This window comes from Cibotium barometz, chromosome 48, assembly GCF_041138505.1.
Source record: "Cibotium barometz isolate CiBa-2024 chromosome 48, ASM4113850v1, whole genome shotgun sequence".
NCBI classification, from domain to species: Eukaryota; Viridiplantae; Streptophyta; class Polypodiopsida; order Cyatheales; family Cibotiaceae; genus Cibotium; species Cibotium barometz.
Genome location: NC_141093.1, coordinates 45,319,513 through 45,346,935, shown reverse-complemented (window position 1 = coordinate 45,346,935; position 27,423 = coordinate 45,319,513). Strand labels below are relative to the sequence as shown.

Genomic DNA, 27,423 nt, shown 5'->3' with positions numbered 1-27,423 from the left:
AGTACATAATATATACAAGACCAAAAAGCAAACAATTGGAATAATAGAAGAAGCGCACACATAGACATGGAAAGGAGATAGTGAAAGAGAACAATATTACCATATAAAGAGAAAATGATGCCATAGATACAATGAGGAGAACATCCACAAGATATAATATATTTCTCTGTGCAAAAAGAGGAATACATATTGGTATTGTAATAACATAAATATAGATGAATGACAATTTTAACATGTTTTTCAAAATTGAATCCATGGAAATTTTCATCATCAATAATGAAAATCGATGGCTATAGTTTAGTGTTTGTCTTTTTGAGTTAAGAGATCATTTAGAGGCAAAAAGGACCCATTATGTACACAGAGTACCCATAAACAAAATTTATTACCAAGTATGTAGAATATGAATTAGTCGGTCGCTTAACACGAGCAACTAGTAGAAGGTTGAGATTTGGGCACAATTGTAGACTAACATACTCTGAATTTTGAAGTTTTAGGCCTTGATTCTCATCAAAGTTCAGACATAAAGTTCGTGTTTTAGGGAACACATGCACCAGACCACCTTCAACTGCACCCCCTCGTCGTCTATCCCTTTCATCTGTGTCCTCCTTAGCCTCCCTCGTGAGAAGCATTGTTCAGACGTACAGGCTTGAAGAATGAGCTTTTTGCTCAATTTTGCAGTAAGCGAGGCGGTTGCTTCAGGTACATGATGACACCGAGGTCCCAAAATAATCAAGTGGAGAGAGACCTTTTGTTTCGCCTTTTTTTGCTTGGGTTACTCGTCACTTCCATTTCCTTGATTGCAAGCCCCACAATATGGGGGTCTTGAAAATTAAAGAGAGTTTCATACTCAAGCTTCTCTAGTCCTTCAGACTCCTAAATGATCCATGAATGGCGCATGTTAGAACACAAATGGGACACCCCAATGTTCCCCTCTTCCCCACTCACATGCATACGCATGCAAACAACAACAACACAAGTGCACAAGAAAGAGGTAAGCAACCCCAAGGATGTGGAGTTGTTATAGACTACCTTGTCTACGCCCGTCACCATTGGGACAGCTTAACAACAAACACTAATCTTGTTTTAAAGCATACCTCTAACACCTTTGATACATCTTTTGGAGGATTGCTCTGAATACCAAACAAGTTGAGTGTTTTTTGCAACAAAATTTGGCACGTCCGTACAAATTGCCCCTCTGCTACGACGTTCTCCACAAAAATAAACGGCTGCCAACAGGCGATGAGAGGACTATCAGCTGAGCTTGAGAGAAACAATGCTCGATTGTTATCATGCAGACTACTGGCATTCAACGCTTACAGTCAGAGGGATTTGTAATAAACCTTGCCAGGCTTTAGCAATCTTATTGCCTCACGGAGAATTGTTTTCGCTTCTTTGTCTTTAACACCACACAGACAGTATACACTCACCTACAATCCCAACAACATGCTTAGGTGACCAGTGGATACACGTTGGTTGGGAATGTTGGTTGTTAGAGGGAAAAATACCAGAAAAATAACAGCGATGGCAATGAACAGTTCCTCACCAAATTTGAAATTAGATACTTCCAAGGAAAACAACAAGCAAGGGAGTGCAAGAAATGGAGGACATTCAAATAAGTAAAAATGACTACATAGAGGCTCACCAAGTGTTCAAGACTAGAGCTTACCTTGCCTTTGCCATAACATATATCGTTAGGTACTTCGCCACCATAAAGCCACAAGAAGTAACTTCCCATGTGGGTGCGTTGATCCGTCTTCCGCATTCTCTCTCCATTGTCACATCGGAGAGCTTCCATGGCTAAGAGAGTGAAGGTAGAGCTTCAATCACCTTGATGGATGTGAGGAGAAGGTGGCCTACATGGTGGTTCTCACTCACAAGAGATGGGTAGAGGAGAAGCTCATGAGAGGGAGAGACCTACACTCAAATCATATCCATGCAAGCAACCATCAAACTATGCAACACAAGCAAGAGAGTAGAGAAGAGGGAGAGCTCACGAGTATTCTATTGCAAGGGAATGAATGTCTATTGTTTAATGTCAAAATTGACTTGTGCTAAAGTTCACACTTGGGCGGAGAAGGGTCATTGGCCACTATTTCTAGCCTTACGCAAGTATATACACAAAGTTTAAGACCTCCCTATTTGGCATTAAGCTCAAGGTAAAGCCACTTCATAAAGTCCAACGCCATCTTACAAAGAATAGGCTTTCGTTACATGTGGGTATAATGGTGAAGCGCCGGTGAAGCGCCTTATAGTAGGACGGGAGGGCGAAACCATGTTAACCGACAAAGTGGTTAACATACCCTCCCTAACTGTGACCGCATCCTCGCATCACCAAACTCGGGTGGTGAAGATGCTGTCAATTATGGAGAGCTGTGGATGGTCGAAAATGTAGTCGCTAGTTAGAGACCAATCGACTAGCTTCAGGGCTCTTGGCGTTAGATTTTGGTTGGCCCTTGAGGTGGGAAGCTTGTATGTGGTGTGGTGTTGGCGTAGTAATGCTTGATGCAAGGCCTCATCTCAAGGGTTGTGTATAGTCTTATCTTTTGACACATCACACACATTGGGGCAATGACTCATGGCTAGACCTATGACATCACTGCTTATCACATTCACACATAATATCTAGTTATAATTGGTTGTTCACACACACAAACACACTAACACATACTAAGAGCTAGTTCACACACACGAAGTTTCGAATACCCAACAAACCCCCCTTCGGAGTGAAGGTGGTGAGACCAAGAATGCAAAGCAAGTAGCTACCTTCTAACTCCATCACAAACTGCAAGGGAATGATCTAGCCATGCGCACCTCCCGTGATCTGCATAGTGCTTTTCTTGTTGTTTCTCAAGCTTTTTAAAACACTTTGTTTCTTTGTGGCCCACTCCTTTGCAATACCTACACGAGACCTTTTTATTGCTTTTCCATTTCCATGCTCCGACACAAGCCTTTTCGTGGTCAAGGCTATTGCTAGCTTGTTGTTGCTCTTTATTTATTCTATCTTTCTCAAGAAGCAAAGCCACTAGGCTTTCAAAGTTTGTAGCTGACACATGAAGAATTTCCAAAGACTGCTCATACCGAGTGACCCCTCACATGCTCTTAATGAGTACAACAACCATGCTTTTATCTTCAGGCTCACATTTAAGACTAGCAAGTTGCTGGACTATTAACCCAAACTTGGCCAAATGATCACTTAATTCTTCATTTTCATTCATCTTAATATCATAAAACTTGAGGTTCAGAAAAACCTTAGTGATTACCAAAGTACCTTCCATTTTCGCACAAATTTGCTTGGCTGTGGATTTGAAGTCTATGTGATGCACCAAGGAGTCTGCAAGGCTTAGGCCAATCAAGGCAATGGCTCTCTCATTCCATTGCCGCCACATCTTTTGCTTGTCTGGTTCAGTATCTCTTGAAACTTGGTCGTCTCTTGACACTATCTCCCATACTCCCTCTCACATCAACCAGAGCTGCATTTTGGTTTGCCAGGTAGGGAACACGGTGCCAGAGAATATGTTGATTGCTGCCATGATGTCGAAGCAGAGGTAGGTTCAGTGGGCATGCAAAGATGAGATGCTAATGGTGACGTCATAGGAGAAGTTCAGCGCAATCGGGAAGCTATTGCTAGCAGCAGTTAAGGGCGCATCTATGCTCGTGCTCTACAGCCGCCACTGCAACCATACCTGCCGGGCGGACAACCGGCGTTGACACCTTCAGGCCGGCCAACAATGCTGCAGAAGAGGCCAGTGTGCATGCAGGAGAAGAGGTCACCGACAGCACTGTGTGACCATGGCCACGGAGACAAGTGCAGCTGTGGCACCATAGGCTATGGAGGTAGCTCTCTTAGAGCTTACGGTGAGATGGAGGTGAAGCTCTCTTAGAGCGTACGGCCATATGATGCCGGTTAAGGACACGGACACGGCAGAGGACGCAGGTACATTGCCAATTGGGAAGAGTGCTCTAGATGCTGTGAATTTGATCACAGGGGCTGCGAGAAAGAAATAAAGATATATTAAGCGTCTACTAAAGACCCAATGGGCCTATGAGACCAAAGTGATACAATAATGTCCATGGCATATCTCATCATGGAATGGAAAATAAACCAGATAGAAAACATAAACATAGATATCTCACGGGGGTGATACAAAATTGTCCATGGAAACTCATCATGGAATACTAAGAACATAGAAACATGAGAGCAACATTAGCTCCGAGTAGATGGTATACCACTCTCCAAAATATCAAGCATGGGGCTAACGAGTATGGCCGAGAGGTCTCCCTCAGCTATGTCACGTGGAAAGGTAGCTTGATGGCGGTGGAGCATCGCCTGGATTTGGAGTTGATAAGGTGATTGTGGCCAACGGGGGGGCCGAGGGCGTCGGGCACGCTGGAGTGCAGAGGCTCGGTCCGAGGTAACTCCTCTCAGGAGGCGAGGTAAGTCCAGAGCAGCTCGTGGAGGGTCCACAAGATCCACTATGTCGGTGTCCTCCACCTCCGGAGTCCGGAAGAAACTGGTGATTGTTGGCTGGTGAGGGAGGGGGCGGGGTGGCTGGGACGAGGCTCTCTCAAGAAGGTGTCCCTATGTCTGCGGAGCTCAAGCAGAAAGAGGCCCAGGCAACACTAGTCCTGGAAGTCAATGATCCTGGAGAGTGGACCGAATCCCTCACGAAAGACAATTAAACCTCCCACGGATCTCATAGTATACTAGACAGCGGCATATGTAATGCTTCTCCGTCTCAACCTCTGTGTGGCATAATAGTCGGCAAATCCTCTCCTCTTTGGGTCTCCGTATGAGCTTCCCGGCTCTGAAGATGCGCTCAGATCTACCTGTCTCCACTCTGAGGCAGTGGGATGAAACCCGTATCTGGCCAATCACAATCCGCATGGCATGGGACATGTGAACACTCAAGTAGATACATCAAGGCTGGTGTGACGAGGGTGTCAAAAAGCCAACCCTTCGTCTCGGGCTCCTGGAAATGTGCTTGGAAGCACTGCCGCTCAAGTAAGCTTAAGGCTGCATATCCCCGCGTCACTTTGGCCTGTGCTGCGGGAACCATGGTAAAGCGTGGGCCACTGAAAGTGACACCAAGGTAGACATAGGATGAGACAATCTCCACAGGATCCCCTCTATATGTGAAGCTCAATCTAGATGTGAAGGGGTGAGAGGTATTGAAGACCATTATCTTGGTTTTACCAAGGTTAACAGAGAGGTCCCGCTGAGTGCAAAAGTCATGTAAGGCATCCAACTGTCTCTGAAGCCCTTCGGCTGAGTCTGAGAGAAGGACGATGTCATCTGCATAAAGTAGTATAAGGATCAATATGCTTGCCAGTGTGGGACCAACCCTGCCTAACCCATCAATGAAGCTCGAAATCTCATCAATGTAGAGGCCGAAAAGAGTGGGTGATAGAGGGCAGCCCTGTTTCACCCCAATAGTGCTGGAAATCTCTTGTGATGTACCTCCTGGGGCTCTCACTCATCCGGTGACGGACTCATAGAGGCGATGATGCTCCAAACCATGTCAGATGGGACTCCGATCTCCTGTAGACGGTGTAGGAGGCGGGCTCGGGGTACAGTATCAAAAGCTTTGTGGAAATCCACAAAGCAGCAATAGATCCTTTAATGTCGTGCTCTATCCTCCCTGGCTCTTTGCAAATGAACTAAGCTCCGCCTCTAGCACTGATCCACAGAGTTTGGCCAATGTGTGGCCAATCATGATCGTCCTGTAGTTATTAGGATCGAGTGGATCTCCGGCTTTGAGGATGGGGGTGATGGTATTGGTGGACCAAGAGGGTGGAAATCCTTCACAAAGGGCTCTATTGAACACGTAGGCTAGTAGGGGTGCCAGGGTACCATCAGCATGCGAGATGTACTCGATAGTGAGTCCCTCATGATCCTGGGCTCGCCCATTGCGTAGTCTACAAATGGCCTTGAGGACCATGCCCTTTGTGAAGAAGGTGGAGGTGGTGGGATGGGGATCTGGTGGTGGGGGTAGAGGTAGCTGATGGGGGATATGATAGAGGGAGCGTGCATAGGAGTGCCATGTGTTCGGGCAGGTGATAGGTGTGGGAGGGCGATGTTCTCGGAGTTTCCTCCAGGCCTCTTTGCAGTTCGGCCCTAAGAAAAGTCGGTATAACTCATCCTCTTTCTGAGCATAGAACTCCCATTTCTTGTGTTGGGTGAGCCGTTGAGAAATCCGTTGTGCTTGGCACTTTGTGATTTGCCCAATCCGTACCTCATGCTTAAGATGTGGGAGCGTGTCATACCAACAGTTCTGGGGCATGGAACCGCAAGGTGGCTTGGAGGTAGACTGCCGCGTGCAAATGAAAGTAGTGGCGGCGGATGTGTGGAGTATGGCGGTGAGCTGTGCTGTGAGGGTGGATAGGGGGACAGTAGGTTCCACATCCTGAAGTTGGCGGTAAATGTGGTTGGAGTAAACAAGGTCAAGCTCGTGATCAAAAAGGACCTGAGTGTAATGTGAGATGGGGGGTGGTGGTGGAGGGATGGGTGGTGTGCAGGTAAGAGTGAAAGAGAGGTAGGCATGGTCAGCTTCAAAAGGGGGTGGCGGAATGGAGAAGTCGGGGAGAAGCTATGCTAAAGCCGGAGATCCCATAAGGTAGTCCACAGTGCTAGTACCTCCTGAGCAAGGGAAGGAGGTGAGGGCGCCGGAGGAGGGCCATCGCGACATCCCATTATAGATAACGAGACCATGTGCAGCTCCCAGCTCTAAGAAATATCTCCCTTACACTGTGACCTCCTCACGGTCCTGTGATGATCGTTGCAGCCCTGTGTCAGTGATGTCCAGCTCCTGTAGTCTAATAGGGTCGTCTAGATCGAGTAGTGGGACCTGGTGACTTCTCGTCTTGGCGTTGAAATCCCCGAGTAGGAGGACTTCCCCCAGCTGTGAGAGCTCCATGATATCCCCAGATAATGGTAAGTACGGTGACTGGCCATGCTGTGCGGCGTAAGGGGAGTGGCGTGGTGCAAAATAACACACAGAGCAATGTGGATGACTCTGTCACTACTAAGCTGTAGCCGCACCCAAAGATACCGTGCATCCTCGTCCTTCCGGACGATGCTGAGAATCTGTCGGAGATGGGATCTAAAAAGGACAGCTAACCCCCCAGAGCCACGTACTACTCCTAATGTGTGGGTCTCGCCTCGAAAAGTGGACCCCCACTCATACCCGGCTATGTATGGTAAGCCCCTCTCAAGGCTCTGATGAGTCTCTGTATAAAAAATGGCATCCCTGCCTGTGAGAATCTCGCTCAAGCCTCCTGGATTCGACCACAGCGTGCCATTGCAGTTCCATACTGCCAACCTTAGGTGTTTGGTCTCATAGACCCCGCGTCCCTATTTGGGATGGCACTCAGTGATAATGACTCTACCATCTCTATAGATAGCCCACTTGCCTGCTCTGTGGGCCTCATGAACAGTCACCATCACCTCACGCCGGTGTGCCACCTATGCTGGAGTGAGATAATCTCCCATGTACACCTGTGTGCCCTTGAGGGCAGCCCGCTTGTCTAAGAAGACCTGTCTGCTGGTGGCACCAGGGAATCTAATGATGAGGGGCCGCTCTCCTGTCATATCCTTGCCTGCCCTCCATGTATCTACAAAAGGGGGGGAAGGGGGGGGGGGGGGGGGGATCCCGTCCACTCCTAGCATCTGGCAAAGCGTCATGGCATCCTCCTTGGGGGAAGCCCCCGTACTCGCACATGGAGGGCCCTATCCTTCCTGCGTTTCTCCTCCTAGAGAGTCTCATGTATGATGCTCTGTGGGGGGTTTGTGCTTCTTCACCACCTCCACCCAATCTTTCTTAGTGGTCTGCAATTCTTCCCGCAGCTTATCACTCGCAGCTTTCAACTGCTCCAAGTCAGTCCTTAAACCCTCCTGAATATTCAGTTCCCCTTCCTCCACTGTATGGTCCTTGACCGTAATCTCCTAACCGCCCAAACAGAATCAACAGTTGAACTGCCTTTACTACGATGAAGTCCAACTTCAGGAAAGGGTGATCACTACATCAAACACCTCAGCAGATGCATGGACAGAAAAAAAACTATCATTACTGGCTTTATAGCAAACATTTTTCCTTGATTTTTTCTCCATGTTTGAACAAAATGCTATGTTCAATCAAACATATAAGCCTAATCAATTGATGTCATCTTACAAATAATAATTAAGTTTGAGTCCAGATAATGTCAGAAATGATAGGAGGATGTACCACGGCATCCATGCTGTTCGAAGGTAGAGACAAAGAGTTCATTGCTTTCACTTTAATATCTACTGGAACTCCTGCTCGAATAGCTGCAAAACAAATCACTCCTATGTTAAGTTATAGATTCACATAAGTAACCAAAAATCAGGCAAGCCAATATCCTGATCATAAGCAACTACAACAGCATGAACAGCAACAAAGACATCAAGTAAGAGCGAGTGCAAGCATCACAGCAGCTCAATATGCCACAAATACTTTTTGTATCCCTTTTTACCATTTTGGACCATTTGATTTGGCCAGAGCTGACCTACATATTTCATTAACTTTGACCAACATTCACCTTTGTTTTGACTCACATTGACCAACTTTTGACTTAGGTTGACTGGCTTTGAAATATTGTTTTATCTACATTTGACCGTCAGCAACAGTATTTTGACTATTCTGGGACCCATTTTTGGATGAATAAAAGCACAATTGATAAGAAGCACATCACAATATTTTTTAATTTTCGCCTTTAATTTTACTTATGCTTTTACTTTCGCTCTTGTGCTGCTATTTTTAGACTACACTTGTCAAAATCAAGCAAGACTGAAGTCAAAACAATCCTCTCTATGAGCTCTTTCATTTACTCCTCATATTTTTCTTCAAGAATTGCAGGTTCAATTGATGCACAATGTTTCTCATATGTTGCTTGTGGCCTGGAGACAATGACACGCAATGTGGAGGATGTAAAAGAGACAAGGCTACAATCATTGATGGCTTCACGTGCACACACACACACACCGACTATGTGTGCGTACCACCTGTCTCACCGCAAGAAACGAGCACAACTGGCTGTTTGGATGCTCCAGACAGCAGCCGACTGCATGGCTGGCTGCCGACTGGGCATCCAAGTCCTCCAATATGCTGATGTTGATGATGTGGATGCTGCTGATGGTAATGATGATGGTGCTGAAGTTGATGATGATGATGCTGATCTGATGCTGAAGGTAATGCTGCTACTGCTGATGCTAGTACTGATACTGATGATGATGATGTTGGTGACCTAAATGCTGACTTAAATCAGGGATTAAGGCTGTTCATGCCAAGGATTAGCCATGGCGCGGGCGTGCTCGTGACACTCAGAGTTTGCAGATGACACAGCAGCAGCATAATTATCATGAGATGTGGAGAATCTTCAGAGATTTGCAGAGCCAATAGAGATCTTATGTCGTGCATCAGGAGCGCAGATCAACTGGCACAAGTCATGTGGATTTTGGGTTGGCTCTCAGCCCGCCCCAACTTGGCGTCCAGTTGAGCTTTCTAGTGGATCCTGAGGGACACTCCAGTCCGTTATCTTGGATGCCAGGTGGGCATCGATATCTCCCCAGATCAGCAATTAGCCCCTCTTCTACTGAGCATTCGGAAGAGGCTTCTATACTAGAGTTCAGCCAGGCTTTCCTTAGCCGGCCAAGTGGTGGTGGTGAACCAGGTTCTTGCCACCATGTTGTATATTACTTCTTGCTGGGCCTTCTCCCGGGCTTGCATCAAGTTCAGCAGTTACGGCAACTTTTTCTGGGTTGGCAGCGACCGGAGGCCTTCCCGGGCCAAGATGCCCTAAAGAGTGCCGCGCCACAGAGGGGACCTAGGTATCATCGACCCTACCATTCAAAGCCATGCCCTGTTGGGCAAGTTGATTGATAGAGGACTTCTTCCAGGGGGCGAACCATGGAAAGATTTCCTCCTGGCCAGGATATCCACCTGTACTTGGCTATGTTGCAAAGAATCTAAAGGTTCAACCATGAATTCTCTCAATGATACTCGAATAGTATCTGTTGAAGTGTTCCGCCTCATAGTAGTAAAGTACTCATCCAAGTTGTTAGAAGAATGCTTGAAATTCTCTGCAGTGTTGAAAACTTTATCCTCTGGCTTGATATCGATTGTGTCATTCCGTATGGGTAAGGTTGAAACTAGTGTTATATCTGCTTTTGTAATCTCTATATCTTCAAAGAGTCCATCGTTGGTGACTCATCATCTTGAGATAAAGATGTAACACGCGGAAGCTCTGGGGTCTTCTTTCAGCCCTAAACACTCTTTGAAAACCATCTGATGCAAAACGCAGATATAGAGAGAGAGTAGAGAGAGAGAAGTGCTGGAAATTCAGTATATTCATATGGTACAAAAAGGTACTTCTACTACAGCCCTAGGCTGTCTTCATAAAAGGTGGAACACACCCAAAATCCTCTACTATTGGGACCCACTCCCTAGTGGAGTGAATGGCTAACACAATGAGCACAGTTGCTATTTATATGTGTCTTGGACACTTGGTGTGCTGGGCGACTGCTGGTCCACCAGCCATAAATGCAGTAAATGCTATTTAATACAGCCGACTGGTCCTCCTCCTTGCGCCTGCTGCTGCCCCTATTTTCCGGTCCTCCTCCTTGCGCCTGCTGCCCCTATTTTCTGGTTCAGCCGACCATGTCCATGAGCAGCCGACAGCCATCTGACCTTCAGCTCCAGTCTACACTGCCAAAGGTGCTCTGTGCTCTATCATCCTGGTTCTACTCTTTATCTGGCTACCTATTCTGGATCAGCGTCTGAAAATGTCCATGGTATCTATGATGCACATGACATCCCCCTCTGCTAAACTTGATGACAGGATTCCAACCTGCTCTTGGATGACTGTCATCATCCCAATCCTGTCCCGAAGTCCCTCTGTCATCATCCATCCCTGGCAACCCTTTTTCTCTGAACATCCGGCATGTTCTCCAAACCACTCTGTCTCTGACGAAGATCTATGCATCTATTTTCCTCTAGTCCACAATCCATTCCTGCCCTGACTCTTAACACCGTCTTGGTCTTCATTCCTGAGAAATGAGTCTGGCACTCTCACATAACCCTTGAAGGATAAACCTCCCTTGGGACCGTTGCCTGAGAACCTATCTGGCTCACAGAACTGCCATCCCCTTTGGCACTGTGGAACACAACCAACAAACCTCCCGGGAGTTCTTCCCGATCTATGTTCCCTGCCTTGGGCTTTGAATCCGTGTACTTTCCTGTACCTTGGACCTGTACACCATCATCTGGGACTGAGTCAGTGTTTAGCTTTGCTGAGCCTGAGGCTCTGATACCAATGTAACACGCGGAAGCTCTGGGAGTCTTCTTTCAGCCCTAAACACTCTTGGAAAACCATCTGATGCAAAACGCAGATATAGAGAGAGAGTAGAGAGAGAGTAGAGAGAGAGAAGTGCTGGAAATTCAGTATATTCATATGGTACAAAAAGGTACTTCTACTACAGCCCTAGGCTGTCTTCATAAAAAGTGGAACACACCCAAAATCCTCTACTATTGGGACCCACTCCCTAGTGGAGTGAATGGCTAACACAATGAGCACACTGGCTATTTATATGTGTCTTGGACACCTAGTGCGCTAGCCGACTGCTGGTCGGCCAGCCATAAATGCAGTAAATGCTATTTAATACAGCCGATTGGTCCTCCTTCTTACGCCTGCTGCTGCCCCTATTTTCTGGTGCACCCGACCATGTCCATGAGCAGCCGATAGCCATCTGACCTTCAGCTCCAGTCTACACTGCCAAAGGTGCTCTGTGCTCTATCATCCTGGTTCTACTCTTTATCTGGCTGCGTATTCTGGATCAGCGTCTGAAAATGTCCATGGCATCTATGATGCACATGACAAAAGAATCCAAGGTTTTTTAAACATCATCTTGTTGTTCTTCTGAAGTCATGCTGGAAGAATCCTCGATGTTGTCATCAATTGACTCAATAAAGTTTGCCATATCTGTGTCAAGGTTAGGACTAACATCAAGTGCATGAGCTGTTGCATGTTTTCCTTTTGAATTATCGGAGTAGTCTTCTGAAGTTGAAGAATTTACATCACGGTTTTGAGGAGCATTGGGTCGTTTAGGACATTCAAACCATCTATGATTGCCATTACAAATTGTACACAATCCTGTCTTTTGTTGTTCACGAGAAGGCGAAGCTATTGTAGGACGAGAAGTGCAAAATTGGTCATGTCCAAAGTCCCATCCACGATCATATGCATGTGGTTGAAGGAATTGATGACATTGAGAATGATTAAAAGATGACCCCTCTTGTCAACGAGGTTGCTGCAAATGTTGCCAAGGGGAGTTGGGTCGGAATTGAAAGTTGTCGAATGAGGATTGTTGATAACCTTCACGAGCCATATGTGAACCATTTCCATAATAACCTTGAGAGGCCAATGTTTCAGAATTAGGATTCAGATCCGCTACACGCTCGGCATAATGAATGGCAGTAGCAAGGTCGACAGGGTTGTACTTTTGGCATTTGCACATCGGTACGAAGCGTGGGGTTTAAACCTTCAATGAAGGCATGAAGCTCGTCCGCTTGGGACAAAGAATCAATCTCCAGTATCAGATTAGTGAGTTGCGAGATATAAGAAGCCAAAGAACCAGTTTGGTCTAAGTGGCGTAAACGAGTTCGGGGTTAAAAATCCACATTGGCAAGAATGAACTGCTTATGAATGACCCACTCAAATTTTTCCCACGTCATAACCGTTTTTCCAACATGTTGTCGCCGTTGCCACTAAATTAAGGCAATATCCTTAAGTAAGGATGCAGCAAATGTAATCTTCTTGGCGTCGGTAAGGACCATTGAGTCAAAATACAAGCGAAGTTTGTAAAGCCATTGTTCAACTGTACGCTTATTGCGTTGTCCTCCATAGGACTCCGGGGATTTAATTTCCAATTTCTTTGTTTTACTAGCTTGCAAAAGACGATTAAGAGTCTTAAGATCGTCACCTTCCACCTCAAGGGGAATGTTGTCTTCATTGTCTAGTACTGATGTTGTAATGTTGGTTGCTGGTACAGAACTGGTATGAGAATGGCAATCCGTCTGCAACTGTTGAATCTGAGAAGCCAATGCGCTTAAAGTTGCTATTGAAATTGCTGCTGCATCTGCTACAAAGCTTGTTGCCGATCCGCTGGAGATGGATTGCCAAGCTGGTGGATTTCGTCCTCCATAGTAGTAGGCTGAGATGAAGAATCTGCAAATTCAAGCTCTGGGGATTGTGGTTGTTGATGCCTTTGGACCCTAGTGAGAACCATCAGCAAGTAGGGGAAGCAGATACATTGTGTGAATTGGAGAAGGTAGGTTACAAGCTAGCGAGGCTGTTAGAGACCATCTTGTATGTATGGATAGGAAGTTCAATTGGAACCGAGAGCACTAGGACTGGTTGTTGCCGATGAAGAAGCAGCAGAGGGAGTTTTCATTTCTATGTAAACCATAAATCCCAATGATTGCGTGTCTATTCAAGCTGAATTGTCATTTTCAAACGCCGTTTCCTGTTGAAGTGAAGAGCCACGATTCTACTCAATTAACCAAAAAAAAAAATATTAAAAGTCTTTTTCTAAAAAGGTTTTAACTAAGGCTTGTAAAAACCTTTCCCTAGCCACGTAGGCAGCCGGCGGTCAGAACCCTACCAACCCGACGAGCAAACAAAAAAAAAGAAAGAAAGAGCGAATGGACGCCCACGATTGCCGTCAGCATTAAAAAAAAATAAGCAGGCTAGCATCTGTGCAAACCCCCCGTGCCCCCCCCCCCGCCCCCCCCCCCCTCCCTCCCTCCCCCCCATTCGACGGATTTCAGCCAGCTCTCTCCTCATGGCGATTTCACCAGTTAGTTCCCCTCCTCGGTGGCTTCTTTCGGGCGACTTTTTGCGGCCAGCCCAAGAAATACAGAAAAAAAAAAAAGAAACAACGGCCAGCCCCTTTGCGCTATTCTTGGTGGTTTCTTTGGAGGCAAGTTCTCCCCCTTCTACACATGGTTCCTGGCCTGCACGTGTCCATGGCGTTGTTCCAACCTTTCGGCATCGCAAGTCTCCATTATTTGCAACTTTTGCTTAGTGCCTTACTCCTGCATTACCTGCATTCAACCGGGCTTCTTCAAACACACACATCTCATGTGTGATCAATCCATATACCTTGCTGTTTTCATCATGGCGTCGTTCCAACCTTTCGGCATCGCAAGTCTCCATTATTTGCAACTTTTGCTTAGTGCCTGACTCTTGCATTACCTGCATTCAACCGGGCTTCTTCAAACACACACATCTCACGTGTGATCAATCCATATACCTTGCTGTTTTCATCATAAAAAAAGAAGAAGCAAAATACAATACAAACGACGACCAAAACAATGTGGCACTTTGATGTTCAAGAAACCCACAATTCATCATCATATGGGTACTAAGCACTTCAAGTGTGCAATTATGCTACAGTTTACCTTGGGATAGCAGCCCTCTTTGCTCACCATCTCACATAATTGGGATGGTAGCCCTCTCTGCTCACCATCTCACATAATTGGGATGGTAGCCCTCTCTGCTTATCTTCACCAATCAACACCACTCGGGAGATGATAACCCTCTCTGCTCCTCACCACCCCTCAGGTATTATAGCACCCTTGTCACCAGAGCTTGCACCACTCAAGATGGCAGCCCTCTCTGCTCTTCATCACAATCTAGGTACCAAAGCACCCTTTGTCAATAGATTTTGCATCATCAGCGTTTCCAGCCATCTGACAGAAGCACACTCTCTGCTACTATACATCACATTAGCATTTTATCATCAGTACACATCTTGAGACAACAGCCCACTCTTTACTATAGCACATCATTGTTTTTATTCTACAATTTACCTCAGGATAGTATCCCTTTCTGCTCACCATCTCACATCATCGGGACGACAACCCTCTTTACTTATCTTCACCATCCACACCACTCAGGACGCCAACCCTCTCTACTCCTCATCACGACCCCTCACGTATTGTAGCACCCTTGTCACCAGATCTTGCACCACTCGAGAATGGCAACCCTCTCTTCTCTTCATCACCATTCAGGTATTGCAACACCCTCTTCACACCAGATTTTGCATCATTAGTTTTTTCAACCACCCAACAGCAGTAGTGCGATGACTGCCCCCCTGGGGAGCCGTGCAATGCCGCGACCCCGCTTTGCCAGAGTCGTGCGGTGAACCATTCTCTATCTCTTAAGTATATTTACGCGAGCAGCATTCAAGGCTTGGGAGAGGGAGCCAAATCAAGCATGTGTCAAGCCCAGGAACTCATGGTGAGGCAGCTTGCCATGGTTTTTTCTTTTTTTTGCTTTGTAGAAGAGGCTTACTGCATATTGGGAAAAAACAATAAATCAAGTAAAAATGGGCAAAGGGGCATTCTCTCCTGCTCTCCCATACAACTCTTGCTCTATACCTAATTCTAAGGTTAATTTGCTGATTTAGGATTTTTTATTTTTAGGGTTAGGGTTAGGGTTTTTTGGATGTGGGCAACATAAAGTTTGGAACTTGTTTGCTCTGATACCATTGTTAAGCTTTTAGCTTAACAATGATTAAAATATCTTAATGCTTAAATACTTGAGTAAACATGAGGCAAAGAGCGGAAAGCTGTGTTGTTTGCATTGAGACAAAAGGCCTTGTTAAATAGGGCTTGAAGAGGTACAAATGAAGAGGCACATCCCTAATGAAAGAGTGTGACTCTTGAATGAATAGTTATGTCCTTTGGATGTAGAGATGTGTCCTTTGCGCAATAGATGTGTCCCTTTGAAGAGATGTGTCCTTTGGTGATAACCCATGTGACAAGTTGTGACCCTTCACCGGTGTCCCTTCAATGATTAAGTGTAATTAAGGATAATTAAGGGTAATGAAGAGAGATTAAGTCACAATAGTGACATTGCCTCCGAGAAGCGTTTTCGGCAGCCCTTGATTTGGAACCCTCTAATCTGTTTACCTAGCGGTCACATTCTAGAGGCTCGGCCTCATGTATCCTGGGGAGCTTTGAGCACGGGACTTGCTAGGTCCCTTGGAGATTGGCCTGCATTCAGACAACTTCCTTCAATGGCTTAGGAGAGAGGCCTAACTAGGATCCAGGGCAGAGACGGACTCAGCCTCAACATCGACTCTACCATTCCTCCGGAGTGGTTGACCCCGATTCCTAACCCTATTCCCCCACACTGGTTGGAAGTGTTTACCAGGCATGATATTCTCCTGGCAGTTCATGGCGCAAATGAGAGCTCCACATTGCTCACTTTTTCGATTGGACCTCATGGCAAATTAGTGAGTTCAGAGCCCCCCTTGGAGGACTTCAGGGGATGCACATTACAGAGGGTGAGGGTGATCGGAATACATGCACATGAGTGGCACATGGACCCACCTCCAGCCAAGGTGACCAAGGAGAGACTCTGGTGTTTATGGATTTGGGAGAGCCAACCCATCACGCGCTTCTAATGGGACCTAGGGAGGGGGGGGGGGTGGACTTGGTGTGATCCTTCAGATAGGGAGGAGACTCCGGGTACCCCATTCTTTGCATACACCGCACGGCTAGGCCATAGGATCCAAATGCCCGAGGTCGAGGGCACTCCGGCAACAGTAGGACACTAGCAATCTCAGGGCCTCTCACTATGGTGGTCATAACTTTGGAGATAGTGCCTACATTGATTATGATGGTGAAGTTGATGTTCATGGCCACAGCAATGGTGATGACCATGGCGATAAAGATGATGTTCCATGTCAATTGCTGCAACCACGGTGATGAGGATGATATTGGAGCTCAAAAGGGTGAAGATGGTGATCATGACTATGGAGATGGTGCCTACATTGATTACAATGGTGAAGTTCATCTTCATGGCCACAGCCATGGTGATGACCATGGCAATAAAGATATTGTTTATGTCAACTGCTGCAACCTTGGTGATGAGAATGATATTGGAGCTCAAAAGGATGAAGAAGCACAAAAGCAACCTTAAGACAAGGAATAATGCGTAGAAGACAAAAGCCACAAAACCAGCAAGATGGAGAAGAAAAGAGTCTACAAAGTACAGAGAAAGTGACACAAAACTCACAAGATGGAGAGGACGATATGGCATACAAGGTTTAAAAACTCAAGAAGAAACACAAAAACCCTTACATGAAGAGGACGATGTAGCATACAAGGTACAAAAACCCTTACATGGAGAAGATAACAAGGCACACAAGGTAGATGAAGTGGCACAAGAAGAAGAGAAAGAAGAGGAGACAGAGATGACACAAAAAGAAGAAGAAAAAGTCACAAGAAGAGGAGACAGAAAGCACAGGAAGAAGAAAAACTAGTAAAAGAAGAGGTGACAAATAAATCACAAGAAAAGCAGCAAAGCACGGGACCAAAGGCACAAAAGGAGAAAGCACAGGTACAAAATCTTAATGGAGAACTCAAGGAGGAGCAGAGCAAGGCCAAAGTGGCATGCCATGAAGCTCAACAAGAAGAGCAGCAAGAAGAGACTCGCCGCAAAGCTCAACAAGAAGAGGAGCAGAGAGAAGGAGCGGCCCCCTGTGAAGCCCAACAAGCAAAGGAGCAGAGAGCGGCCCGCCGCAAAGCCCAACAAGCAGAGGAGGAGAGAGCGGCCCCTTCAAGGACATTGTATCTAGCTCTTTGGCCCCTTCAAGGACATTGTTTTGGCTGGGTGAGGTTTCTACTCTCTCGGCTACCCAGGCGCCTCTCTGGTCCTTTCCTCGCTGCAATTTGCGCTGGGTCTCATTACCTTTCTGGCAGGCTGGTCTCTACTCCTCTTGTTGAGATTTGCGATGGGCTAGTCTCTGCTCCTCTCCTTGTTGGACTTTACAAAGGGCCGCTCTCTCCTCCTCTACTTGTTGGGCTTTGAGGCGGGCCACTCTCTGCTCCTCTGCTTGTTGGGCTTCACAATGGGCCACTCCCGCTCTCTGCTCCTCTTCTTGTTGAGCTTTGCGACGAGCCGCTCCCTTGTCCTCTTCTTATTGAGCTTCATGGCAGGCCGCTTTGGCCTTACTCTGCTCCTCCTTGAGTTCTCCATCTAGATTTTGTACCTATGCTTTCTCCTTTTGTGCCTTTAGTGCCGTGCTTTGCTGCTTTTCTTGTGATTTATTTGTCACCTCTTCTTCTACTGGTTTTTCTTCTTCTTGTGCTTTCTTTGTCTCCTCTTTTTTTGTTGCTTTTTCTTCTTCTTTGTGGCATCTCTGTCTCCACTTCTTTCTCTTCTTCTTGTGCCTCTTCATCTGTCTTGTGTACCTTGTTATCTTCTCCATGTAAGGGTTTTTGTACCTTGTATGCCATAATGTCCTCTCCATGTAAAAGTTTTGTGTTTCTTCTTTAGTTTCTTTTACCTTGTATACCATATCGTCCTCTCCATCTTGTGAGTTTTGTGTCACTTTCTCTACACTTTGTACACTCTTTTCTTCTCCATCTTGCTAGTTTTGTGACTTTTGTGTCTTCTACACATTATTTTCCTTGTCGTCAGGTTGCTTTTGTGCTTCTTCTTCACCCTTTTGAGCTCCAATAACATCCTCATCTCACTGAGGTTGCAGCAATTGACATAAACATCATCTTTATCGTCATGGTCATCACCATGGTTGTGGTCATGAACATGAACCTCACCATCATAATCCATGTAGGCACCATCTCCATAGTCATGACTCATGACCACCATCTTTTTTATTAATTCTCTCAGATTTCTAGAAGGGGCTCTAGGACAGTTTTCAACCTCGGAAGATCACTCTCTTTTTGTGGTTCCTGGCACATAGAAGTTTGGCAGTTGGCACGTGGTTGGCCATTGGCAGTAGACCAACAACATGTTCGAGATGTGGCCATCCCCAGGAGTCTCAGTGACATTGTCTCTGGGATTGCCCAAAGACTCAACAGGTTTAGCAGCGGATTCTCCGCATCTTCACTAAGGATAGGATCTCTTTCCGTACGATTACATGGGGCACTGTCGCTTGGGTCGAGATTGTCATTGCTTATGAGGAGGAAGGTGGGGGTCTAGCCCTTCAGGTCTCTCACCTTCGCATCTCGACAGTGCCAGTCCCAGCCCCATCTAGTGGTCACTAGACTCCTAGTTCGTGCCAAAGATGGGAGATTTGTAGTAGCATTGCCGCATGGTACATCTGGAGAGCTCGATGTAGCGAAGCCATCGAAGGCACCCACACTCCACCTACAAAGTCCATCACAAGCATTTGGCTCGACATCATGCGGAAGCGTCGGGAAGTCCTCCTGAGGCTCTAGCGACCTGGCCCTTTTCTCACAGATAGTGGTGGTCAGCCCACTTGGCACTACAGCCGACTTGTGTGGTTATTCCCTCCCCCACCCCTTGTATGAGATAGCCTTCTCCTCATAGAGCAACCAACCAGAGGAGAAGTGCCGGATCTTGTTTCCGGGAAAAAAAAACTATCCACACTAGGCTGCGCATTGGGCACCTAGACAACATTACAATGATATGGTACAATAGCCCCTACAAACACATGAATTCCGCCACATACTCGACCTTTGAGCTTGCCAATGGATAGAAGCATGTCCACATCACACTTCCAAGAGTGACACAAAGAGTATACAAGAGCGCCCACTAGCCTCTCTTCTTTTGCACTTGGAGCATGTTGGCATCATAGTTGCCAAGGTTTTTGAAACGTGTTTCAAAAATGTTTCTTTCAAATCCCAAATGTTTCAAAAACGTTTAATACAAGGAGGAGAGGGGAGGAGGGGAACACGTCCCAAAATTTATATATAAGTTTATAATCTGCAAAAATAATAATAATAATAATAAATAAATAAATAAATGTTGTCTTGCCTACAAAACAATATTAAACATGTACCAATCAACACAACCAACCTGAGAGATAGGGACACGGAAGCTAAGAAGTGCAAGAGGAGCTGGAAGGTATTGATTTTTGCAACGCAGTACCTTCTTCGTTGGTTTTCACAAGCACAGGCAGACGTCTTTTTGAAAAAAGAGCTCTCTGGATTAAAAAAAACGCCCAGATCGTACTGATAACAAGTGGGAGGGAAAGAAACACATTTCATTCGAAAGAAACATTTTTGAAACCTTCGTTTCATAAAAAATGAATGAAACTATGACTCGACATCACCTGGCATTACATGCCCCATTGTGCCCCCCGTCGTCCTTTTTTTTCCTACTTTGTACATTCTACCTCATCAGAGAGTTGTAATCTGTCTATGAGCATACATTCTCATTTTTACTAATAAATGGATCTTTCTTTTTTTTGTCGGGGAAGGGGAGGGGGGAGGGGAGAGAATGGATATAGGTCTGCAAGGGAAGATTCAAGCGTCCAACTCAAACAACAAATCCTCCCTTGGAAAAGGAAACGCAAGAATTCTTAATAGCAAAGAAACAAGAGAAAATCGCCATATGGAAACTACGTGTGATAGCCTCGTGTTGATATGGCCTTATCATACAGGGCTTATTAACGAAGGAATACGAATTTTGTTTATTTCTCAACCAAAGGAGGAAAAAGCAAAGCAGGTGCTGCAACCAAGACACATACAAAGTGCAAAGTTGAAGTCTAGAGTAGAGCCTGAAAATACCACTTCTTCGAGGCATGCTTCACATCAACATCAAAGAGCAAGAAAGTGGGTTTTTACTCATAGTTGTATAGTTTCAAAAAAACAACTGAGCCAATCAAGAGCAAGGAAGTGGATTTCTCCTCATGCTCTGAATGTGTAGATGTGAAGTATAATTTCAAAAACACAACAGAGCCCTTCTACAAAGCATGAAGACCCCAATTGGCACAAAGATGAAGAGGGTGGTTTTAGAAAGAACAAGGATTGAGAATCTTTTTCATAAAGATGATGAAGCTAAATGTTTAGAATGTCTAGAATACCGCTAGGTCTTACCTTTTGCAAAACAGGTTTGGCCAAATTTGGAACTGCAATAGTGGGCAAATGACACTACGGGTTTTGAGAAACATATGTCATTGAAACATTACATATATTCATGAGACAATCTTGCCACTGACTTTCTCTTGCCCATCAACCACAATTCTTCTGCCTGCCAAAATTATCTCAAAAAGACCTAAACAAAACTGGACGAGTTGAAACCTCCCTGTCATAAACAACCATTGAGACACTTTTTTTTTTTAAGGTTTCCAAAAATTTTAACGCTTTTGTGATACCTTGATTTTTGACAACTTCAGAATTTTTTTTATCAGTTACAGCGACGACTTCTGCTATGTCATTCGGATAATAATACAAGTTCCTGCCCTCGTGAATGTCGAGATCCAAGACTCTACAACCACCTCTTGGAACATACTTTCCCAGCATGGCTGCAATGATGTACTGCATTGCATTATCCAAAAGATAAACAAACATATCAGCAAGACCAAGACATTGATACAATGCAAAGACAAGAATTTATGTCATCCAAGCTAGTCAAGGTTACCATTACAAAATGCACACAATCGATATGCTCACCAGTAACTATGATTGTTACTTTCAAATTTTATTGTATTTGCTTTTGACCCCTTCCACTTTCTGCTCAAATGTTGAAAAGCTCCTCTTCTCTCTTTCCGACATGGCAGTCACACTTCCGCACAATGCTAAAATTTAAATGAGATGACTCTTTTGCCTAATCTTCTCTTCTCTAGAAAAAATTATGTCCCTGGCTTCACCTAGGGATGGGTTGTGCTGATGTCCTTCAGTTCACCAAAGCTTGCTCATCATGTGCTCATTTCTAAAATTGATAGAACAATGCCCACCCCCCAAGACAAGGAGGACCTGCCTCTGTCACATTGATGGACAGAGCTCAGCACTTTTTCCCCTCCGGCTCTCCATCTCGCTGTTTTCAAGAACCAAAAACACAGGGCTGGCCTTTCCCCTGGAGGGCATTATTTATACAACAGGCTAACGGTGGACATTGAACCTTGAACAACCCATTTTGACCCTGCTAGTCTCTCCTTTTCCTGTCCCCCCTTTCAAAGGGCACGGTATGGCCAGGTTAGACTATCTTCCCCAAGGGTATAGTATTACATACCTTCAAAAGATTGGAATACATCTGAGCTTATACGTGGTGAGAATGTTGGCAAAAAAGTCACAATAACAAAGAATTTTTTCAACAAACTTTAACAAAACAAAGAACCTAAACCTTACAAAGTGTACAGAAACTTAAGGAAACGAAGTTTTGCATTGAGTGTCCAACTAATTGAGTAGCTAATTAAGATTTAACAAACATGAAATTGGTCTAAAACAAGAGACGGGACAAAGTGTGTGTGTGTGTGTGTGTGTGTGTGTGTGTGTGAGGGGAGAGAGAGAGAGAGAGAGAGAGAGAGATTATATTAGTGTCTATGAAAGGCCCAAAGGATCTATGATGATACCAAAAACAATTTAAATGATCCATGAGTAACCTTGATGTAAAAACCATGTGAAAATGAAAAACTTCATCTATCACGTGCATCCCACACTTGGATGCCACGTGGCCATATCTGTACAGAAGGTGCAAGAGTTAGGTAACGGCCCTTTGTGAGTCCTTGTCCGGGACAAGTTAGCCAAGGGTCCACTGTAGAGCGTGATGGTCAAGTGTGCATGTCCCACACATGAGGTCAATACATATCCCGCACGTCTGTCATCCTCTGGAATGATATAGAGGTGTACCGGTGTTACAACAAAATGGTCATCCGATAGCTTACATGGAGACTTACCAAGACTTACCAAGAGATTTTAAAGCCTGTGAAAGACAAGTTGGCCAAAGCTCAAGAGGTCTATTCTTGGTAGGCCAACAAGGACAGAAGAGATGTGAAATTCTCAGAAGGGGATTGGGTTTATCTCAAGATCATGAAACAACAGTTGAAACAGGTGGGCAAGGGATGCCTAGGGTTACCATTTTAGAGTTTCAGACCTTGTCCCATTCTGAAGAAGATCAACGAGGTGTCCATGAAGTTGAAGTTACCTTCTAATTGGACAATGCATGATGTGTTTCATTTTGCTTGGTTGAAGCACTAACACGTGTCCAAGATGAACCGGAACCTAATATCATTGACCAAGCTGAAGTGATGGTGAACCAAATCCTTTTGCCCTGCTTCAAGCATGGCTCCAACCGTAAAGAGCGTCAATTCCTCACTAAGTTTCCAAACTGACAAATGCATGAAACAGTTTGGCTTGACAAGAACTTCATCCCGCATTATTGATGGACTTTTTGGAGACTATACAGCTTCCATCAAGTTAAGCAGCAGAAGATGTCACATGCATCCCGCACTTGGATGCCATGTGGCTATATCTGTACAACAGTTACAAGACTCAGAGGGTAAGTAGCCCTTTGTGAGCCCTTGTCATCAGCCAAGGATCCACTATAGAGGTTCATGGTCAGGTGTGCATGTTCCACACATGAGGTCAATGCATGTCCCGCATGCTTGTCACCCTCCGGAATGATGTAGAGGTGCACCGCACATTCATTAGGTTTCCAGCCGGATGCCAGGGTACCAAGTTAGGTCTGGAGATGGACTCGGTTGGAGTCTATCTCAGGGACAGCCACGGAAGAGCTGTCCAAGAGCCACCTAGTGTTGAGATTTGAGGTGACATGAGAACTAGAGAGAATGTGATAAGAGTTGGGCATTGTCCCAAATGCAAGAAAAACCCAAAGTGGATTGTACCTTCTCCTATAAAAGGAGCCCATTCCAAGCAATGCAAAATATAGCACTTGCATGCATCTCAAGCCTCTTTATGAGTACAAGTCTTAATCTTATAGCCTAATTGTGCTTAAGTCTATTGCACATACTCATCATCATGAGTATACTTAGGTACTATCCACCCTGGATTAGCTTAATCATGTGTCATTAGTAGGTCATTAGATAAACCCTAATCTCCATAGCTATGTGTAGGAGATATCATGAATCTTAACATGATATCAAAGCCTCCGCTCTTCTCACGAGCCTCTCCATTATAAGCTTAGTTCATCTCTCTCAAATTCATTAGCTAACTCATGTTCATTAATGCTAATTAACCCACTAATCTCAACTTTATCCTCACACTCCTCTTGTACTACTCATTCTCCTCACACAATATCATTGCTAAAGCCTTCTTAGGAACTTCTCCCTCTCCTCTAGACCGCCCCACACTTTATATATCCCGGGTGAAAACAGTCGCTACCATGAATTTCACACCGCTCTCACGACTGGTCCATTCGTCGCATCTGCTTCACAATAGGATAAACTCTCTTAAGGGAGTCTTCCCTACTACTTGGAGACTCCACAAACCAAACCTTGGAGCATTTGGTACACGCAATGTGATGCTAGAGTGAGAAAACCAGTCGGGATTTACAACCAGATTTCGCAATTTGAGCTAGGTCTTTGAGCTTAAATCCTTTCAATCTATCAAGGGTGAGCAAGGTATACTAAAAGCCCCTTCAATTCTTGCATCTATAAGCTCAATTTTAGCCTCCAAATTTTGTTATCTCTAATCACCTTGATTAAGCACTAATCACCATCATTAGTACATTACTAGCAAAAATTGACTTAATCACCTTGATTAAGCACTAATCACCATCATTAGTACATTACTAGCATCTACAAGCTCAATTTTAGCCTCCAAATTTTGTTATCTCTAATCACCTTGATTAAGCACTAATTACCATCATTAGTACATTACTAGCAAAAATTGGCTTAATTAAGGTTCAAAATTAAAAAATTAGGACGTAAATTTACAGTGGAAAGTCCTCTCTTGCATCGAAGTCCATCTCATCCATTTATATTGCTCAATTTGAGCGTTTTTCACTACATTCAGTTCAATTTCAGCGCATAGTTTACATCGAAATCATCTTCATTAGCTTCAAATCAGTCATTGCACAAAAAATCAGAGCTTAATCTTGTAAGAGAGTATAGACACTACCATAGAGACTTGTCACAAGCTCATGGTAAGACCCTCTAGCATGGCATTAAATATGGGAAGGTTCATTGAGGAAGGGTTACACTCCTCGGTAATCAAGCACCTCACAAGACAAGCATGAATACACAGCACAATACTAAGCATGTCCAAAGCACACGTGCATAAAAGGACCACAGCACACAACATGGCATCCACACTAAAAGCATCAAAGGAAGCATCAAGTGGCAATAGGAAGAACGACATCCACACCAAAGGAGCTGTCAAAGAGCCAAGAGTGAAGCCAAAGAGCAAAGACTAAAAGCCAAGAAGCGTCCAGCAATGCAAAGAAGAAAACGGACATGACATAAACATGAAAAATGAAGAAAGCAACAAGAAATCTTCATCAAGCAAAAGTAAGGAGATCTCAAGCCAGCAGCAACACTAAGCAACATCGAGCTACTAACCACTACCCATTTCTTAAACAAAAATAAAAATCCTACTTTCTACAAAAAGTGCTTGTAAACAGTCTCTGGGACCGATGACATACCCAGGCTGAAAACTTATCCCTCACCTAGAGCCAAAGTAGCACATGGGGAGAAAGTAGCAAAGTAGCAAATGGACCAAAGTTGCTCATAGCACACAAGGAAATATAGAAAGTAAAAAAAGCAAAATCATTTTGTAACCCTATTCTTAGAAGAGATCTCTAGACCTCAAAGATAGATCAAGTCTCTATCAAGAGAGGGGACCTCACTCTTAGAGATGACCTCTAGGCCTCAAAAATAGGTCAAGTCACCATCAAAGAGGAGTGTTAAGATTTGAGGTGACATGAGAGCTAGAGAGAATGTGATAAGAATTGGGCATTGTCCCACATGCAAGAAAAACCCAAAGTGGATTGTACCTTCTCCTATAAAAGGAGCCCATTTCCCTCATTTAATGCTGTTTTATTCCGTCATGAGCAAGCTGACAGCTTATGAGCAAACTGACTGCAATAAGCCTAAAGCATCTCACACATCTGCAAGTGCTGAAGTCCAAGGGATCTAGATAGTAGTGATAGGGTGTGCATAAAGTGGAAGCAAAGGAAGCACTAGAATGTGCTGAACTGTAAGAGTGTCACATGTACCCTGTAGTGGAGTGCTATGTGACACACTAGCTCTACATCAATGCACCATTCTTCAATAGGATTTACCTTTTTATGAATATTTTGTCGTATGCTGTGGCCCCATTGTGAGCCCCAATCCGGGACATGTTAGGCACAAGCTACGTAGGTCAATCCCCACAGCCATAGAGAGTTTGCATGTGTCAGTCCTCTGGAGAATTCATCCGTTCATACATGTAGAAGTCAACCCATAGTTGTAGAGTAGCATTAGGGCATGTAGTCAACCCATAGTAGGCAGGCCTATGGGCCAGCCAAAGGCTAGCCCATGGCCACAAGCATCAGCTGGCAGCAGTAGCAACACCTGGCCAGCACTAGTACTCAGCCAACAACATCATAGGCTTCATAGCTACAGTCGGCCAGTAAGGGTTCTCAGTCAGCCAGCAGCATAAGGTGTTGCTCAGCATGCAGTCGGGCAGCATTAAATATAGCATTTTTTACTAAGTGCAGCATTTTATTTAGCATTTAATGCTATTTTCTCCAAAAGCTATTGGCCGACCAGCAGCCTAGTCTCTAGGAGCACATAAAGCAGTGCTTCAGTCCCCACAAATTCAGATCATCATCAGTGAAATTTAGCATCAGTCCCAAGCAGTCGAGCATTCCCAAGACCTCCACGAAGGGCATCTTCAGCATTCAGCCAGCATATGTGCATCCGGTTGCATAGTGGTCATTGAAGAGCAATTCAACAGAGCTTGGACAGCATCTGGATCAGCCCTGCGTTTGGTCTACATCGTCCTTGCATCTGGGAGTCCTCAATCATCATTCATACTCATTGTAAGTTCTCCAAAGAAACTATAAGCAAATACTCATGCTTGCCGCGGGGCCGCGGGAGGGGGGGGTGGGGGGGGGGAGGGCTTTCAATGGGTAAATTGGGGCCCAATACTGTGTCGACTCTTATCTACTCTCTCTCTCTCTCTCTCTCTCTCTCTCTCTCTCTCTCGAAGTGCAATTGCACATACTCACGGGTATAAAGAAGGCTTTGTTGCGCGTTACGACGATCAACCTCTTGCATGCTACATTGGTATCAGAGCTGCAGGTTGTAACCCAACTTGGCTACCCTAAAGTGAGTATTCCGTGGATGGTAAAACTGCGGTCGGGAAAAACCACCCAAGCCTCCACAATGTCAGGAGAGATGTCATGTGCACAGTGTGTATCTACCGTGTGCTACACGCACACAAGACTAGCTTCAAGGCTTGGGGAAGCTTGGAGCTAGGCAGGCTGATTGGCGAGCTAGGCAGCTAGGGATAGACTAACGGGCGGGCACCCAAGTATGGACGAGCGGGCACCCAAGTGTGGACGCCCGATGACCGGCCAAGGTGGCCAAGGTTAGTCAATAGTTCATAGAGTCTCGCGTGTCTTTGTGAGAGCTCTATGGTCAGGAGCCTAGATCTAGTGCAGACGTGCACCTGCTTTACGCAGCCA

The 27,423-nt window shown here is 45.2% G+C and overlaps 1 protein-coding gene across 1 annotated transcript in view; it reads right to left on the bottom strand.

Moving 5' to 3' along the window:
- Positions 1 to 364: 364 nt before the first annotated feature.
- The window catches only part of LOC147611213 (uncharacterized), a 43,710-nt gene continuing 16,651 nt past the window's right edge, over positions 365 to 27,423 (bottom strand). Inside the window, exons 3-7 of the mRNA XM_086785879.1 lie at positions 21,170 to 21,332; positions 8,223 to 8,305; positions 1,341 to 1,427; positions 1,095 to 1,226; positions 365 to 873 (exon numbers count right to left, since the gene is read on the bottom strand). Coding sequence (XP_086642005.1) covers positions 730 to 873; positions 1,095 to 1,226; positions 1,341 to 1,427; positions 8,223 to 8,305; positions 21,170 to 21,332 — 609 coding nt within the window. The 3' untranslated portion in view covers positions 365 to 729. The remainder of the gene's footprint in view (positions 874 to 1,094; positions 1,227 to 1,340; positions 1,428 to 8,222; positions 8,306 to 21,169; positions 21,333 to 27,423) is intronic.